The sequence below is a fragment of the Blastomyces dermatitidis genome (genome assembly GCF_000003525.1).
Source record: "Blastomyces dermatitidis ER-3 genomic scaffold supercont1.9, whole genome shotgun sequence".
In the NCBI taxonomy this organism is placed as follows: Eukaryota; Fungi; Ascomycota; class Eurotiomycetes; order Onygenales; family Ajellomycetaceae; genus Blastomyces; species Blastomyces dermatitidis.
This window is the reverse complement of record NW_025544782.1, coordinates 44157-60994: the sequence shown is the minus strand read 5'-3', so window position 1 is coordinate 60994 and position 16838 is coordinate 44157. Positions and strand designations below refer to the sequence as shown.

The 16838-nt window shown below is 32.8% G+C and overlaps 2 protein-coding genes across 2 annotated transcripts; both read right to left on the bottom strand.

The window, feature by feature from the left end:
- Positions 1 to 315: 315 nt before the first annotated feature.
- Positions 316 to 766, bottom strand: BDCG_17550 (uncharacterized protein; the record flags this gene model as incomplete). Its single annotated transcript, XM_045426658.1, has 2 exons — positions 316 to 603; positions 734 to 766. The coding sequence occupies 2 exons, from the start codon at positions 764 to 766 to the stop codon at positions 316 to 318; spliced, it is 321 nt and encodes a 106-aa protein (XP_045282160.1).
- A 5231-nt stretch (positions 767 to 5997) lies between these two features.
- On the bottom strand, positions 5998 to 7137 carry BDCG_17549 (uncharacterized protein; the record flags this gene model as incomplete). Its single annotated transcript, XM_045426657.1, has 2 exons — positions 5998 to 6315; positions 6475 to 7137. 2 exons carry the CDS (start codon positions 7135 to 7137, stop codon positions 5998 to 6000), a joined length of 981 nt encoding a protein of 326 aa, XP_045282159.1.
- Between the last annotated feature and the right edge of the window lie 9701 nt (positions 7138 to 16838).

Sequence of the window (16838 nt, the reverse complement as noted above, 5' to 3'; positions counted from 1 at the left end):
GTGAAAGAGAGTATTACTAAATTATATTATCAGATAATATCATTAAAAATATATTAATATTGTGAATATCAATGTTGAAAAAATGTTGATACTTATACATTATAGTGATTTGTGAATCATGATAGTTAAATATATATATATATATATATATTATTCCTGACTTGATTACAACTTGTACAATAATTTTTAAAAACTCAAAATTAATTTCAATTATTAATAATTATGAACTTACAACTAACTAATATAAAAAGAAAAAAACTTTTTCTACTCATTATCTTTCTTCTCTTTCTCATTCTTCTTATCATTCTTCACAATTCACTTCTCATTCTTCTTCTTCTTCTTCTTCTTCTCATCTGAGATGATAATCATTTCAAAATCTCTCTTCACTGTCTTCTCAGAGAAGGGTTTCTGCAGCTCCCTCTCAGCCAGGTCAATCTGCATCTCAAAATCCTGCATTTCCTGGTCTGCTGTCTCGGGTTCCACCTCAGCAGTAAGCAGATTGACATACTCAGAGAGCAGAGCTGTCTTCTCAATATTCTGAATCATGAAGTGCATTTGAGACCTGAACAAGGCCTCAATCCTCTCCTTCTCTGTCAGCTCCTGCTAATCAATTAGAGAACAGAAGTATTATTAAAAATCATTATCTCTTAATAAATAAAAAACTTATCAGTTTTAACTTCTTTATCTCTTACTTTAACATTCTCTTAATCTTCTTCTGCTACTGCTTATTTACAGTAACACTCTTCTTCTCTCTTTCTCTCTTCATCTTAGTCTTAAATTATTCTCAGAACTTCTTCTGATCTCATCACTGCTGTATAAGACTCTTCACTATCTTCTTCTTCAATCTCTCACAGACAGCATCATCTGTATTATTCCTATACTTAGTTCAGTCTAAATCTATCAGAAGTATTACTTAAAATTGTTATCATTCTGCTCTCTTGCAGAGCCTCTTCAAGACATTATAACATGTCTTACAATCTGTCTCTTCTTACTTGAATGCCTTCTTCTCCTCTCTCTTCAATCTGTGACAGCACTCACGCGCCTTGGTGATCCGCAGGACCGCAGAATATTTAAAGAGAGATAATATGATTGATTTCAGTGAGTGTTGAAGAGAGATGAAGGCAGAAGAGGCAGTCAGAAATGATATAATAATAATAATAATAATGATGATGATGATGATGATAATAATGATAATAATGATAATAATGATAGTGATGATGATAATAATGATAATGATGATGATAATGATGATGATAATAATAATGAAAGAAAGAGTGTATTGAAATATATTACTGACTTATCAAATATAAAGAGACTCAAAGAAAATATTAACAGCTTTCAGTGATGTACAGAAACAGCTACAGTGTTACATAGCAACATCATCTTCATTCAATACATGCACTGTTAATATTCTTTATATACAGTTATTATATAATCTGTATCAGAGATATATGCAGAAAACAGATCTTTGTTACTAGAACAAATGATTGCAGTAATTCTCTGTTTTTATATTATAAAAATAAGTTGTTCTTATTTCTTTCTTCTCTCTTTTCTCTTGTTCAATCAATCACTAATTTCAAGCTGATATGAAAACTATTAAAACACTCTCAGAAACCCTTAAATTGAAGAGTATAGACTAATCAAATTTCAAATGCAGAAGAAATCAAATTATCTCCTATCTTCTACAGATTCAATTATTCATTTCCTCTCAAATAAAACAGCAGTCGCGTCCTTTCTCCCTCCTCTCAATCAAATGAAACATGGCCTGTGAAAAGCGAGTACCACGCCAGGCCATAATGATCAACACAGCCCCAGCACGCAGAGCTGCATATGCGCAGCGTGTGCTGGACTGAAAGACTGTATGAGTTGCAAACTGACAGCAGCATCTCAGAGAGAGCCATGCAGTGTGGAAAAGCTGCAACTCTCAGTCACATGCACAGAGAGTGAATCATCACAGTAAGTGTATATGCATTGAAGTAACACTTTTTAATAACACTCAGTCTCTGATATGATGAAAATAGAGTCTCTCTGTGAGATCTGTTTCTATCAGAAGTCTGGAAATCTTATATTTCTCAAGATCATCTTCATACACCTTGTCTGTGAAATTAATGAGAGAAATCATTAATTTCAGCATTCTGTTCTTGATGTCATTCAAGTGACAGCAGAGTTCACCCTGGCCACACTTTTTAAGTGTATGTTTTCTAATTATTCACATTTATATAGATATATACTGATTATTTATTAGATGATGTTATAGAATAGTTGAAGGTTGTATTGATAGATCTATCTACAGGAACATAATATAGTGATGGGTCACGTGATCTAGTGAGATCGCTAACCGCAACAGCTGTAAGGGTCAACACCCCCTCTTGAGATAACAAGAATCACATACAAAAACACTCAAACCACTAAGATAGTCTGTTAAAATCAAATACAAATGTAAAATTAAACATTCCCAACTTTTACACCTGTAAGACCTAGCAAAACCATGAATTGTGCAAATGCTACATTGTCTAGAAGTTTAGTGAGTTCATCTGCTGTCATCTGAGTGATGGGAATGTATTCTAAATCAATGACCCTCTGATTCAACTGTCAACATGAAAAATGAAAATGCATGTCAATGTGCTTACTTCAGGCTGTAATGACTGTCATCTTTGTGAGATTTATGGCATTCTTATTATCAGTGAGGATTCATATTGAAGATGTAGTGATGAAGCTGAGCTCAATTATGAGATTCTGAATTCATGTTGCTTCACAGACCGCCTCACTAAGAGTCACATATTCAGCCTCATTGAAACTTAGAGATACACAAGGTTGCTTCACTGAACACCATGAAATCAGGCCACCTGCGAGCTTAAAAACATAGCCAGATGTTGATTTCCTATCACCATTCAAGAGGCCGGCCCAATCGGAATCCGAGTAGCTGAAGAGTAGGTAGGAATCATCAGAGAAATCAGGGATAACAGAGGGATTGATAGAAACAGTAGAAACAGTAGGAACAGAAGAAATGAAAGAAATGAACAAAATGAACCTCTCATACAGGCCATGTCTGTAGAAAATGCTCAGATTCATGATCCCTTTCAAATAACATATAACATGTAATAGGGCCTTTCAACATTGAGATGTTGAATCAATGTTCTGTTGAGTAAGTAGCAAGACAGCACAAGTGATATCAGAACATGTTTTAACTGCAAGATATTGCAAGCAACTCACACCATGTTGATATTACTGAATTGTGAAATCAGCCTCTTTCTCAGGTATAGGGGAATCATCAATGTGAAATTCATCCTTCATTGATATCCTGGTGACAGCTGTATTATCAAGATAGAAATCTTCAACAAGGTATTTAATATATTGACAATGTGTTAAATTAATTCTCTTGTCTGAACAATTAATCTTCATATTCAAATACTTGATTGACTGATGTAGATTCTTGACTTTCAATTTCTCACTGAGTATACTCACTAGCCAATCAGCATTCTCAGGAGCTTCAGATATGATGTTGAGATCATCAACATAGATCATCATATAGAGATAACATCTGAATGTATGATATCAGAGTGCTGAATCATGAGCACTGACTGTAAATTCAAGATCACTTAACAGAGCTGTTAAGTAATTATACCAGATCTTCACTGCAGAGTCCAGATCATATAGACTACTCTCAATCACACAGACAAGCATTTTCAGTGAATCTGTCTCAAATTCAGTGAGTTATCTCATATAGACCTTCTTAGTGAGATGCTCATGAAGATATATCATCACTATATTTATCTGACAGAGTATTCAACCGTGTAGTACTGCTATTGTAAAAAGAATACAATTAGCAGTATCAGTGATGATCAGAGTATAGATCTCTTCTCTAGAATCCTTTTTAAGTCAGTTATCACAAATCACTCAATGTGATTTTCTAAGAATATCATCAGAATTGGCATTCAGGTCCGCAGGCCTATCTTTCTCAAGAAACACTCAACAGCTCAGAGCAATCAGTTCATCTCTCAGAACATCAGATCTAGAGATCAAACTTCATGTATTATGTCTCTTCAGGTCAGTAATCTTGTGTTGCATGAACTTCTTTCAATAATCTCCTACCCCCCCTAACTGAGATGTGGCATCCTTGTAGAACTTCGGGAGGTTGCCTGTAATAAGGCTTGAAGTGTAAGTAGCCAGCGATTTCGCGGGCCGCAACCATGTAGAATTCGGATTATCAATGTCAGAGGTGTCTTCATCATCAACCAGATGAATATCAGGCTCCAGTTCAACAATATGATTGATGAGTTCCATAGATGTAACAACTGGTTTTTCGGCGATTGGGAACCTCACATCACTACTGGCAATAATCTTGTCAGATTTGGGATGCCATAGGCGATATATCGATGTGCCACTGAATTCAATGATATGATAGAAATCAGCATGTGGAGAAAGCTTATCCACAGACTGCTGGAATCCATGCAAGTGAACAAAAACCTCTGCACTTAATCAGTGAAAATGTCTTACATTCAGTGAGATATTCATAAGTGCACATCAAGAAATCTTATATGAACTTGGAGTCACAGAGATCTCTGCAGTAGAGAATCAAAATTTTGAGTTGTAAAGAACTGTAGATGTGAGAGTATTATTGATTATTACAATCACTGTCTCTAGAACATCTGCTCAGAACTTCTTAGAAAGATTATCTTTCAAAAGAGCAGCTCTAACCTGTCTCATGATAGTACAGATCTCATGTTCAGAAACATCATTCTGATGTAGTGAATGTGATGCTGTTGATTCTCATTTGATACTATATGAATTCAGAACTGTGTGTATATGTGTGAATTGGAAAACATCATCAATATCAGTCTGTAGAAAAGCAGGGGCTGTATACCTGAGATTACTCATGAATCTGAGTCATAACTCAAAGTATTGAACAGCCTCATTCTTGAACTTTAAAAAATACACTCAATGATAGTGAGTCATGTCACAGATGATAAGCATTCAGTATCTGGTTTCCTGGCGGGACTCTAAGAGATGGTCAGAGAGGTCTTTCAATGTATGTTCATCATCTGCAAGGTCAATATGAACCTTCTCAATGAGTTGAATAGATCTAGGCATCAGTGTTTTTGAATAATCTTGCATCATATCAGTCTTGACACATTCCTTGCAAAAGAACTTAGTCTTAGAGCCTTTAATTATGACTTCAGTATGAGAATCCTTGACCATAGCAATTATAGCACCAGCATGGATGTGACCGAGGTCACAGTGCCAGTTCAAAAGAGTCTTTGATATCCTTGTATTCTTGAGGCCTGTATTTGAAACTGTAGAATCAATGTTATTAACAGTAGTAACAGCAGCTACAGAAAGATCAACTTTTCAGTCAAAATCATACTTGTGTAGCATTGCAATATACTTGACTGCCTTGTTCAGATGATTGAAATCCTCATTGAACTTCTGTTTATCAATCTTATATATGTTGTTCTGAGCAGTCTGAACTGTATGAAAAATAACACTGTTCAGGGCTCTGCAAATGAAAAATGAGAAAATAGTGAAAGACAATGTAAATCAGAATCCCTGATCTTCAAGCTTTGCAAATGAGAGCAGGTTAACTGTAATATTAAGAATATAGTGAACATTCTGCAAGTTAACATCATCACTCTCAATCTTCAAGATGATAGTTTCAATCTTCTTAACAAACTCAGTTCTCTCAGTTGCAGAATCAACAGAGATATTATCATTAAAAGATTTGATATTTGAAAAAGAATGAAGCTCGCCTGTCATATTCAGGCTTACACATGTGTCCAAATATCAAGATCTAGAGGATGATTTTCCGGTGACTGTGAAAGAGAAATAGAACTCAATCTTCATAATTGCTGCATTTGCTGCTGGTTGAGAACTTATCAAGTCATTCTTCTTCTCTTTCTTCTTGTCATTCTTCTTATCATCCTTCTTTTTCTTTTTATCAGGATGTAAGATGAAACATCTGTCAACAGTATATTCATATCTTCTGCAGTGAGTGCACTTTCATACAGGTGTGCTTTTATCCTCATCTTTGTCCTTATCTTTGTTCTTGTTCTTTTTCACAGTCACAGAATCAGCCTGAGGCTGCTTTTTCTGCTCAGTGATGATCTTCTTGAATGTACAATTGATCAGTTGCTTCATCAAATCATCAATATCAATGTTGATAATGAGTCTCTGGCTAGTGAAGAAAAACTCATTCAAATGTGTCTTGACAAACAGTCTTTGATAATCTTGTAGATTGTTGAGAAAGAGATCATGATATATATTCTCAGTGCTCTGACAGAGCTCCTTGTGATGAGTAACAAGATAGCAGAAATATCTCTAGAAAGTAAGATAATCATTCTTCTTGACTTGTAATTTTGTCAATTTCTTGAAGACATTAACTCATTCCTCTGCCAGTGATATTGCATATTCCACATTGATCTTGTCCCACAGAGCCACAGCATTGTCAGCTTTCAAGGTTTCAATAGTGGTTCAAACATTTCCAACAAGACTCGATAGCATACACCTATATAGAGACTTAGAATGGATTCTCCACTTCTCAGAGTCAATATAATGTGTAAAAGAGAATTCTTGTTGAGTTCTCAATAGAATGTTGATTTCATCAATAACTTTCACATCAGTCAACATATCAACATGCCAGGCTTTATAATTAGAGTCATCAAATGTGGTCACTGATTTGATGTCTAGTGCATATTTGACTTTCTTCTGATATTCCTGTAACTCATCTCTTGTAGTGTCTCTTTGTGCAGATGTAGTGAGATGTTGAGTGGTTTCAGCTGCAGTCATCTGGTTCTGTAGCATCATCTGCATAAGATTCATAAGATTGCCTGCGGTGCAATAGATAGGTTGATTCGGATCATCATTAAAAGTCGGCATTCCGGGGGTGAGAGATGGTGGAGAATTTGAAGGGTTGAAATGAACAGATTCTGCAGATGAATGTTGACTCTGCTTTTCTTTGTTCTGAAGTTCCTTCATTGTCTCATCATCAAATTCCATACTCTGATGAAAACTGATCTCAGCCTCATCTTGCAAGTCAGAAGCTTCCTCATAATAAGTGATCATTCTATCAATGAGTTGTCTAGTGAAGCGTGTGGTCCTGGGCCTTGAGCTGAACTCTGAAGTAACAGGTGTATCACTCATATTGAGGTGGCTCTGCTTCTCCTAGATGTGTAAAAAAAAAAATAAAAAGTGATATCCTCCACAATGGAGAACGTGCTTTCTCAAAAATATAAAGTATATAAATCCGCTGACTGGCAGATTCAGGAAAAATGGAATATCTCTAATAAAGAGTAAGAGTCTTTTCAAAAAAGGTGAACTATTCATGTCAAAAATATGTTGATACAATGTTCTAAAAAGAAAAACATGCCATCCAGACTATAACCTGTAGAATAGTTGAAGGTTGTATTGATAGATCTATCTACAGGAACATAATATAGTGATGAGTCATGTAATCTAGTAGAATCACTAACCGCAACGGCTGTAAGAGTCAACAGATGTTAAGACAATGACTTATCACAGCTGTGTTATTCTCACTGTGAGAGATACATGATTGGTGATGAACATTGTAAAGACTCTAAGAAGTGAGTATTTTAAGAGTGCTGCAGCTCTGCAATCTTGATTTTTTTTTATTTTTATTTTTTGTTTTTTTCTTTTCCTTTTCTTTTTTTTTTTTAATTTTCTTTCTCTTTCTGTCTCTTTTTTTCTTTCTCTTCTTTTTTTCTTTCTCTTTTTTTGTTTTTTTTTTTTTTTTGTTTTGATTTTTTCTTGTTATTTTGTTTTTTGTTTTTTTATTATTTTTTGTATTGTACATTTTTTTTTTTAATTAAAATGATATTGATTATAATCTATATTTAGAAAAGTAACAATATTTAGTAACACTCTCTGTTGAATTTTCAACAAATGAGCACTATGTTATGATATTATGTAAGTGAGAAATGATTTCATGATCTCATTTGATGTCATTTTCAATAATGAGATCAGAATGAAAATATGACTAAGAATTCAAACATATTCTTTATCTGAGACTAGATTTTTATTTGAAAAGTGAATCTGAGATCTTTAATATTTGAAATAACAGGATTTGAAATCAATGTGATGAACACAAATCATGATCAGAAGTAATGCTTTTAGACAATGTGACAACTGTAAAGTTTGATTCTGGTTCTAGACACGGTCACACGGTCAGTCTAATTAAATCAAATCTATCATCAAATCTTTATATATAGAATTTGAAATAATCATGTTCTAGTTTCAGCTGAATTATAGATGAGAATATTTTCTTTTTATATTTAATTAAACAAGATTTTCACTTTGATTTTATCTCAAATCTTGAATAATGTATACTCTTCTTTTATTTCTGTCAGCTTTTATTTCACTTATTTAAATAAGATTCTTTTATTTTTCTCTTTATAAAAGATCAGAATATAATTTTTTGAATATATCTACTTAATTCTGAATCTTTTTTTACAGCTGAATCAGTCAATTCATTATCATGAATATTTATATAAGCAGAAACTTAGTGTAGATGAATTATCAGCTTTGATATTCTTCTCTTTTGAATTTTTAAAATAAAGTTTAAGATCAGTTCAAGATTCATTTGATCATTATAAATCTAACTATCTCTAAGTCTTTTTAAAGCAGCTTGATTATTAGAGAGTATTCATATATCTTTCAAACTATTTTCTCTTTTATAAGATTTTATTTTAATAAGTTTGAAAGCTTTCACTATTGTAAATAGTTCAGTGTCAAAGACTTCAGATTCACAGTCTAAATTTCAGAAATCTGAGATAAAATTAATATTATCTTCAGTATAAGCAATGTCTGCATCTAATCTATTCAAATTCTCATTTTTTAAGTCATTGAATAAATCAGAATAGAGTCTTTTATATTGATTGTAGAAATTCTCTTTAAATACTGTTCATATTCTTTCTCTTTTAATAGTTCACTTATTTATAAGTCTATAAGAGATTCAAGCTTTTCTCTTCAGAAAGATAACTTCTCATGATCAACTTTTTCAATATTTAAAGAAGAAAATTGATTTTTAATCAGTGAGTATAGTCTGTACAGTTGAGAAGACATTTTCTTTGAAGAATTATTTTTATTTTAATCAAGAAATCTATTTTAATTCAGTTCATTTTCAGAGTTAATTAATGAAAATGAAGAAGAGACTCTTTCTCTGATTATATAATTTAAGCTTATCTTTATAACTTTCAGAGTATAGTTCTGTAGCGTCTTGATAGCATTGCTCTAGCGATCACTCCGCCTGCATGTAATCTCTTATGTTATATAATGTAGCTAGCTACTCTCATAATAATAGAAGAAGTAACCTTTCTCACTTACAGATTATAGCCCGGGACATTCACATTTTTCTTTTAATAAGACCTCTTATACACATTTTTATAGAATGATTACACTGTAGTCAATTGTCTGTGAATTGATTCACTTTTCTATGTTGATTTGAGTAGAAGACATTCTCATTACTCAGAACAAGTAGATGCATCTAGAGATTAAGAGATTACATTCTTTCTTCAAGTTAATAACTGAATGAGATTGATCTTATCTGAATCTCTTTTCTTATATCTATACCCAGGTTGTGATGACTGATGAGTAGCTTATCTACTTCTCAGAGTGATAGAAAGAAGACTCTACACTCTCATTCTCATACTCAGACAGCTCAACAGGCCTCTATTGATGAAGAATCAGACAAAGATGACATTACTCAGTACATGAAAGTCACAGAGAAAGTCATGAAGTCATCTGCTAGTCAAGATGCAGACACTTATCATGAATCTGATGATGAAATCTCAAGCTGAAGTGCTACATATACAGCACTCACAGGAGCGCGCCCTGCTGGCAGTTCTATGCCTAGAATGAGTCAAGATAGCATGATATTCATGTTGTTAGATAACCTTATGATGTTCTGTGATAGAATGAGCACGCATCAGAAGGTCACCCCTGCTGTGAATGATTTCAAATCTCAGATCCATGAATATCATAAGAATGTTCAAAAAGTCATGAATACTAAGGCTGTAATCACATTTGACAGCATCAATTATCAGGCCTGATGTACAGAAATCCTTACAGACACTGAAGTTGTCAGCAAATCTAATATTCTTACAAAGAATCAATGTGTCTGTTCAGAAGACATCAGTTAAGACATGTTAAGTGTTGAAAAATGAAGCATTTGCATCAAAGCACTGTATCAATGTATGTTGCAGTTCTTATTAGAACCTGTACATACAATCATTGAAACTCTTGAGTCAGATAATACAGCTGTGTTATAGAAAAGAATTGAAGTTGAGTACACTGTCTCACTTGTGAAAGAATGTATGAATATTATAAAAGAATTGATCATCTTACATATCAAGAAAAATGATTATCTAGCATTTCAGAGAAGATTCTGTTATTTGATTACATGTTATAAGAAGTTAGTGAATGACTCAGAAGACTTCTATCATAATCTCTTCCTTATTGATTTAAAAGATTATCAAAAGTCTTTTATTAAGACATGTTTGAATGATTTCTACACAACTGATCAAGACTCTATTCACAATATTGATATTAAAGATCTCATGAAACAGTTAATAAATCATATAAGCAAGTCTAAGAATGAATGTCTTAAACTGTAGTAAGTCAATACAGTCATCACAATCTCTACTATATCATTCACTGACAGCTTCAAGTGTGATATATGCAGTACAAACTGACACTCAAAGAACACTTGCTGATGTCTACATCCCAAACTTACTACTAAACAGTGACATGAGTTAAACAAGAATTATATCATTATATCTGAAGGGAATGATAGTAGTAATACCAGCAGACACAGTAAGCAGAGAGATAAGAAGAAGAATAAGAATAAGAATAATAAAAAAAATGAATCTTTCAATCTTCTAGCCTCTTAACCTGTCACAGTCAATGCTGTGATTGCTTTTTCAGTGACTGTTGACACTATATTCAAGCCTTGATTTCTTGATACATGTGTAAGCTTCAATATAATGAGGGAAAAGCAGTCTCTTATTCAATGTAAGACTTATGTCAGTGATCTCAAGGTTAACACTGCAGACAGAGGCCACAGCTATGTCAAGGAAATTGACAATCTTCTCTTAGAATCTGAAGAGAGGAATATTACAATCTGTGATATTCACTGAATCCTCAATCTCACAGTCAACCTGTTGTTATTTGTCAAGCTTGAAGATCAGAGCTTTTGATTTGAATTATCATCATTCATCTCATCTTACTTTCTCATGAGAGTCTCAAATAATGTTACTTTCATCATGATTTGCATGTCTCAGAGCTTCATATATAAGATTGTTGAAAGAATGTCAGAAGTTGACATTTATCATGAGTCAAGAGTAATATATTACACCGCGAAATCATATGTATATATGAATGCTGTAACTACTGCTGATGACAATAATTTCACTAATAATAATCAGACTCAACTCTTCACAATTGCTAAAACACTCACTGAATGATACACAGACTTAGGTTATATACATGCAGAAGTTATTATTGTGTTGATGAAGAATCTGTTATTAGATGTCTGAATCAAGAGTCTCAAGACTGGTTTTTTCTGTGACAGTTGTGTGAAAGAAGACATGACACATTGTTTTTCTCAGACTCTCATGCCATGAGTGACCTGACTCATGCAATATATTTATATTGATCTTGCAGGTGACAGATGCATGTTAAATGAGATGTCTGATCACTTTGTTAAATCATGTCAGAGAACTAAATACTACATGTTGATTACAGACAACATGATGAGATATAGATGAGTCTATTTTATACAAAGCAAAGATCAAGCTTATGACTATTATACTTATTGAGCTCAATTTACAAAGAATTTGAGGTTTACAGTGCCTGTGTACATTAGAACTGACAGAAACTCAAAACCGCTCCACCACGAACTCGCTCGATTTTTCGAATAAGAACCCGCCGATAGATCCATCGAAAAGCCCTCGATCATACGAGCATTCTGACCCCATCGCCGACCGCATACCCTGTGTGGTGGTGGAGTTATCCAGCCAAACGTGAACCGGACGTTGTTCGAAACTCCTGTGTGGGAGTATCCCCCATTCTCCCCTACCACACCACAACCCCGGGCCAAAGTGCCATACAAATTGTAAGGTGAAGAGACCTAGTCATATGCACCAATCTTCTCGATTTTGGAAGATCCCTGATCTGTAGTTGTGGAGATATCTGAGGAGCGACCTCCGCGAAAACCCTGTCCATCTTTGATGTTTCAAAACACCAACGCCAAGTCCCACCGTTGTACCGCCCTTCCTAATCTGGCCCATCCCCAGCAGAAAAATACAAAAAGATACCTCGGTGATAATATCAAGCACATAATCAACGGCCACTTCTGAAGTGCAACCTCTGCGGTCTGTCTTCAGTGTATCTGGACATCAACACCAAGTCTCGCCCTTGTACCACCCCTCTCAATCTGGCCCATTCCTGACAGAAAAGTACAAAAAGATATCTCAGCAACTGTACTCAATACATAATCAGCAGACATGACAACTATAAAATCAGTATATCTCAAGGTCTGACTGAGCCTTTGATCCCTGCACAGTGAGATATATTAAATCTAGTTTTAATATCTCAATATTCAATAGATTCTGCAAGAGATTGAGAACAGCAACACTAGATTTCTATTAAATTTAAGAATTAACTCTATATTGATATAATCATTGACAAAGTCTTCTATTTTGAGATATAAATAATCAGTTCCTCTACATCCCACTGATAATATTTATATTATTATATAGAAACAGACTTATATTCTCTATAATATCAAGACTCTGAAGAGAGAAAGTCTTGATAGAGAGTATACAGTAGTGCATATCTTAGCAGTTTCTATCTCATTCTTCTGCAGCAGTTAATGCAAAAAAAAGATTTTAGAAATAGTTTTTTACTTCTCTTAAAAAAGTAAGATGTTTTTCTCTAGATTTTACACAATATTCTTACAAAGAATTAAAAACAGAGTTGTTTTCTGTCATAATTTCATATTTTTTTAAGTAAGAATTACTTTTTCAGTGACTGAAGAGCTTTCATTAATACTTAATTCTTTTTTACACTCTTTATTAACTGATTTGAGTTGCACACCTGTTGTGTGAGGAGAATTGAATAATTTAGAATAAAATTGAATAGTTTTAATCAATTTCTCTTCAAAAAATTGATTTATTTTTTGTCAGTTTTTCTCTCAAAAACTGTCATATTATCTGATTTACTATCAATTGATATCATACTTTTCCTCACTGTATCCCAAGAAAGAGATTGTAAAGATTTTATTGATTTATCTTAAAAATCAATTTTAGTTTATTAGATTCTCTTCAAAAATCTAACCTAGTTACTGAACTAGTGTGAAAAAAATCAGATGTTTTATACACAAAAGTCTGTGACTCTTCTTTTGAAATAGTCTGATCAACTTTTCAATTGAAAACAGACTTAAAAACCTCTTAATTGAAACAGTCTGACCAACTTTTCAATTCAAAAGAGTTTAATAAATATCTCAATTGAATTAGTCTGATCAACTTTTCATTGAGTAAGAACAATGAGTTCAAAAGTACACTCAGTTGATGTGGAAAAAGATGCTTTTTCAAATGCTATTTCTGAGATTGAAATTCTGAAGAGAAGAAAGAAAGAAGAGATAGAGAAACAACAAGTTCTTAAAATACAGAAACTTAAAAAAGCAAGTAAAATTCTTGAAAAGCAGTGTCTGAGTGAGATGAATGAAGAAGTTCTGTTAATTCTTCATGCTCAGGCTAGACAACTATAGAAAGTGATCAAGTTCAAACTTGAAATTTCAAACACAGTTCAAAAAACTTTGAAAATTTCTAATATAATCACTGACTCTTCAGTTTGCTCTTCTTTCTTTTCTACTTCTTCTTCTTCTTCTTCTTTGAATCAGAAGAAAATATATGCTCAAGCAGCTGAATCTGCTGTCTCTAAACCTGCTGTCTCTAAACCTGCTGTCTCAAAACCTGCTTAAAATCCTAAGAAAACTGAGAAGAATACTGCTCATGCCTCTATTCATAGAAAAGTGAAAAAGAAAATGCAAAAAGAGAAAAACTTTCAAATCTCCAGAAATAGAAGACTTATTCTCAAAGTCTCAAACCAGGACATTCTGCAAAAAAACAAGCTAAACTCAAATCTCATTTTCAGAATCAGAAATGAAATTAATCAGCAGTTCTTTTCTCAGTTGATGACTGATATTGAAGTTCAAAAATCAGTTATAACTTCAATTGAATCATCATTCTTTGAAAACTTCATCATTCTGACTACAATGCCTGAATTCAGTGCTGAATTTCTTATTCAGAATGAGAATCTCTGAAAGTTAGCAGTAGAATCTTTGTTAAACATAACAATTCTATCTGAAAGAGATGAAAAGTGAGACAAATTCATTCTTCATGATATTCCAGTTGAAATTTTTGACTGTGAAGAAGAAATGCTACTTCTCAAAAATGAATTGAAAGAATACAACTCTATTCAACTGAGAAAGAAGCCTGTATGACTAAATTCAATTGAGTTCAGACAAAGCAGGAGAAATGCCTCTGTTCTAGTATATATAAAAACACTTAAACAGTCAAAGATCTCTGAAGTAAGAGTAGCAGGTTTGAAAATGAGAGTTCATGAATACAAAGACTCAAGGATGAACCTCAAAGCTCAAACACAGTGTTCAAACTGTCAAAGATATGGACACTTTGCAATCTCATATTTTAAAGACTCAAAATATGCATTCTGTGCCAGAGATCACAAAACTAGTGAGCATAAATGTGAAACATGCTCAAAAAGAGATGAAATTTGTCAACATACTCTGCTTAAGTGCTCTAATTGCAAAGAAAAACATGCATCTAGCTCAAAAGAATGTATATTTGCTTCTAGAACTCAAAAGAACTGGAGAAAAGATAAAGCTCAAAGTCAATCTAGAACTGAAGAGAAGAGTCAAGTCAGTAAACTTACAACTGCAAGCTCAAAAAGAAGAAACTCTCAATTATCTAAGTCTTCAAACTTCAACTCTTCAGCTAAATGTAAACAGAACTTGAATCCTCAAACTTCTGTTAAGATTAGAGAATTGAGAAATGACTCTGATGATAAACTAGATATAATACAAGTAGTTGAGATTTCTACTTTTCAGAACAGTTATAATCTACTATCTGATAATAGTGATTAGATTCTACTCTACTCTCTTTTAGTATGAATATACAACAAAAACAACAAAAAAAGTTTAAAAACTCTTCAAAAATCACATTTATTCAAAATAATGTGAATAGAAACTCAAATTGTATTTATTCTTGTCTTCAAATTGCATTTGAATAAAAAGTTGATTTTATACTGCTTCAGAAGCTGAATTTTGATGCTGAGCAAAAATATGTTATTTCTCATTCAAGCTATCACTGCTTTTTACCTCAAAAGTCTGAGATAAAGTCAAGAGTAGTGATCTATGGAAGAAAGAGATCAAGATATCAATTTAATCTAAGATTTGATATCATGTCTGACCCTGATATTCTGGTGAGTGATATTATAGATAAAGAAAATGAGTTTGATACTATACAGCTCATAAATATCTATAATGAAAAGTCATGGAAGAAAAATAACAATATCTGAACAATTGATAGAGGATTTCTGAACATAACTTCAGCAAGAAACTCTATAATTGCAGGAGATTTCAATACACATCATCTCTGATGAAATTCAGAATGCAAGAGAGCAGTGAGAGCTGATAATCTGATTGAATGAATCTTTAAGCATTCAATAGATTTGATTAATAAGTCTGATCAACAAACATTCTTTAGAAAAGACATGAAACAGAAGTCTATTATAGATCTAATCTTCATATCACAAAATCTAATGAAAAGAAGACTTGTAAACTGATTTATTAATTTAAATGAGACATCAGAATCAGATCATGAGATTATTCAATTTGATATTGAACTGAGTGAAAAACAAATGAGTGAAAATCCTCTTCTCTCTAATCAGTATAACTTTGAAAAAGCTGATTGAAAAGCAGTTGAAGAAAGTATAAAACTGCTAAAATCTGAAAGACAGAATGAGCTATATTAGAATTCTGATCAAGATATCTCAAATGAAATGCTTGAGAATAGAGTGAAGCTTATTACATCTATTATTCTAATAAGTGTTAGAGATAATATTTTAAAAAGAAAATCTTCTGAGTATTCAAAACCTTGATGAAATGAGAATATCTCATCTAAAAGAAAAGAATTAGCTACTGCTAGAAGAGATTGAAAAAATGATGTAATATCTGATGAAGAGTTCAAAGCTGTCAGAAATGAATATTTTTCAGATATCAAAAGAGCTAAAACAGACTGCTGGAATAAATTTCTTGAAGAAGCACAAGAGAAGGAAATTTTTAAAGCTTTTAACTATACTAAAATAAGAAGTGTAGCAAAACTTCCAGTCTTAGAATATGAGTTTCAGAATGAATCATATACAGCAAACTCTTTTGAGAAAAAATGTCAAGCTTTCATGAGAATTCTCTTTCAGAACTCATCAGACTCAGATTCAGATTCAGAGAAAGAGAATATATCACTTCTCAACTACATTAATGAAAATGACTGGAAATGGCCTGATCTTATACAAGATGAATTAGAGTCAGCTATCTTCTTAAGTTCTGTTAAAACTGCTGCAGGTCCTGATTCAATTAATCACTTGATTATTCAAAATACATATTTCTACTTAAAGAATGAATATTTTGAGCTCTTTTTCAATCTCTTGAAAAATGAATATTATTCTGAATACTGAAGAGAAGCCACTGAAGTGATTCTTGCAAAATCTAATAGAAAAACTTCAATTTCTAAGTTATATAGAGTAATATC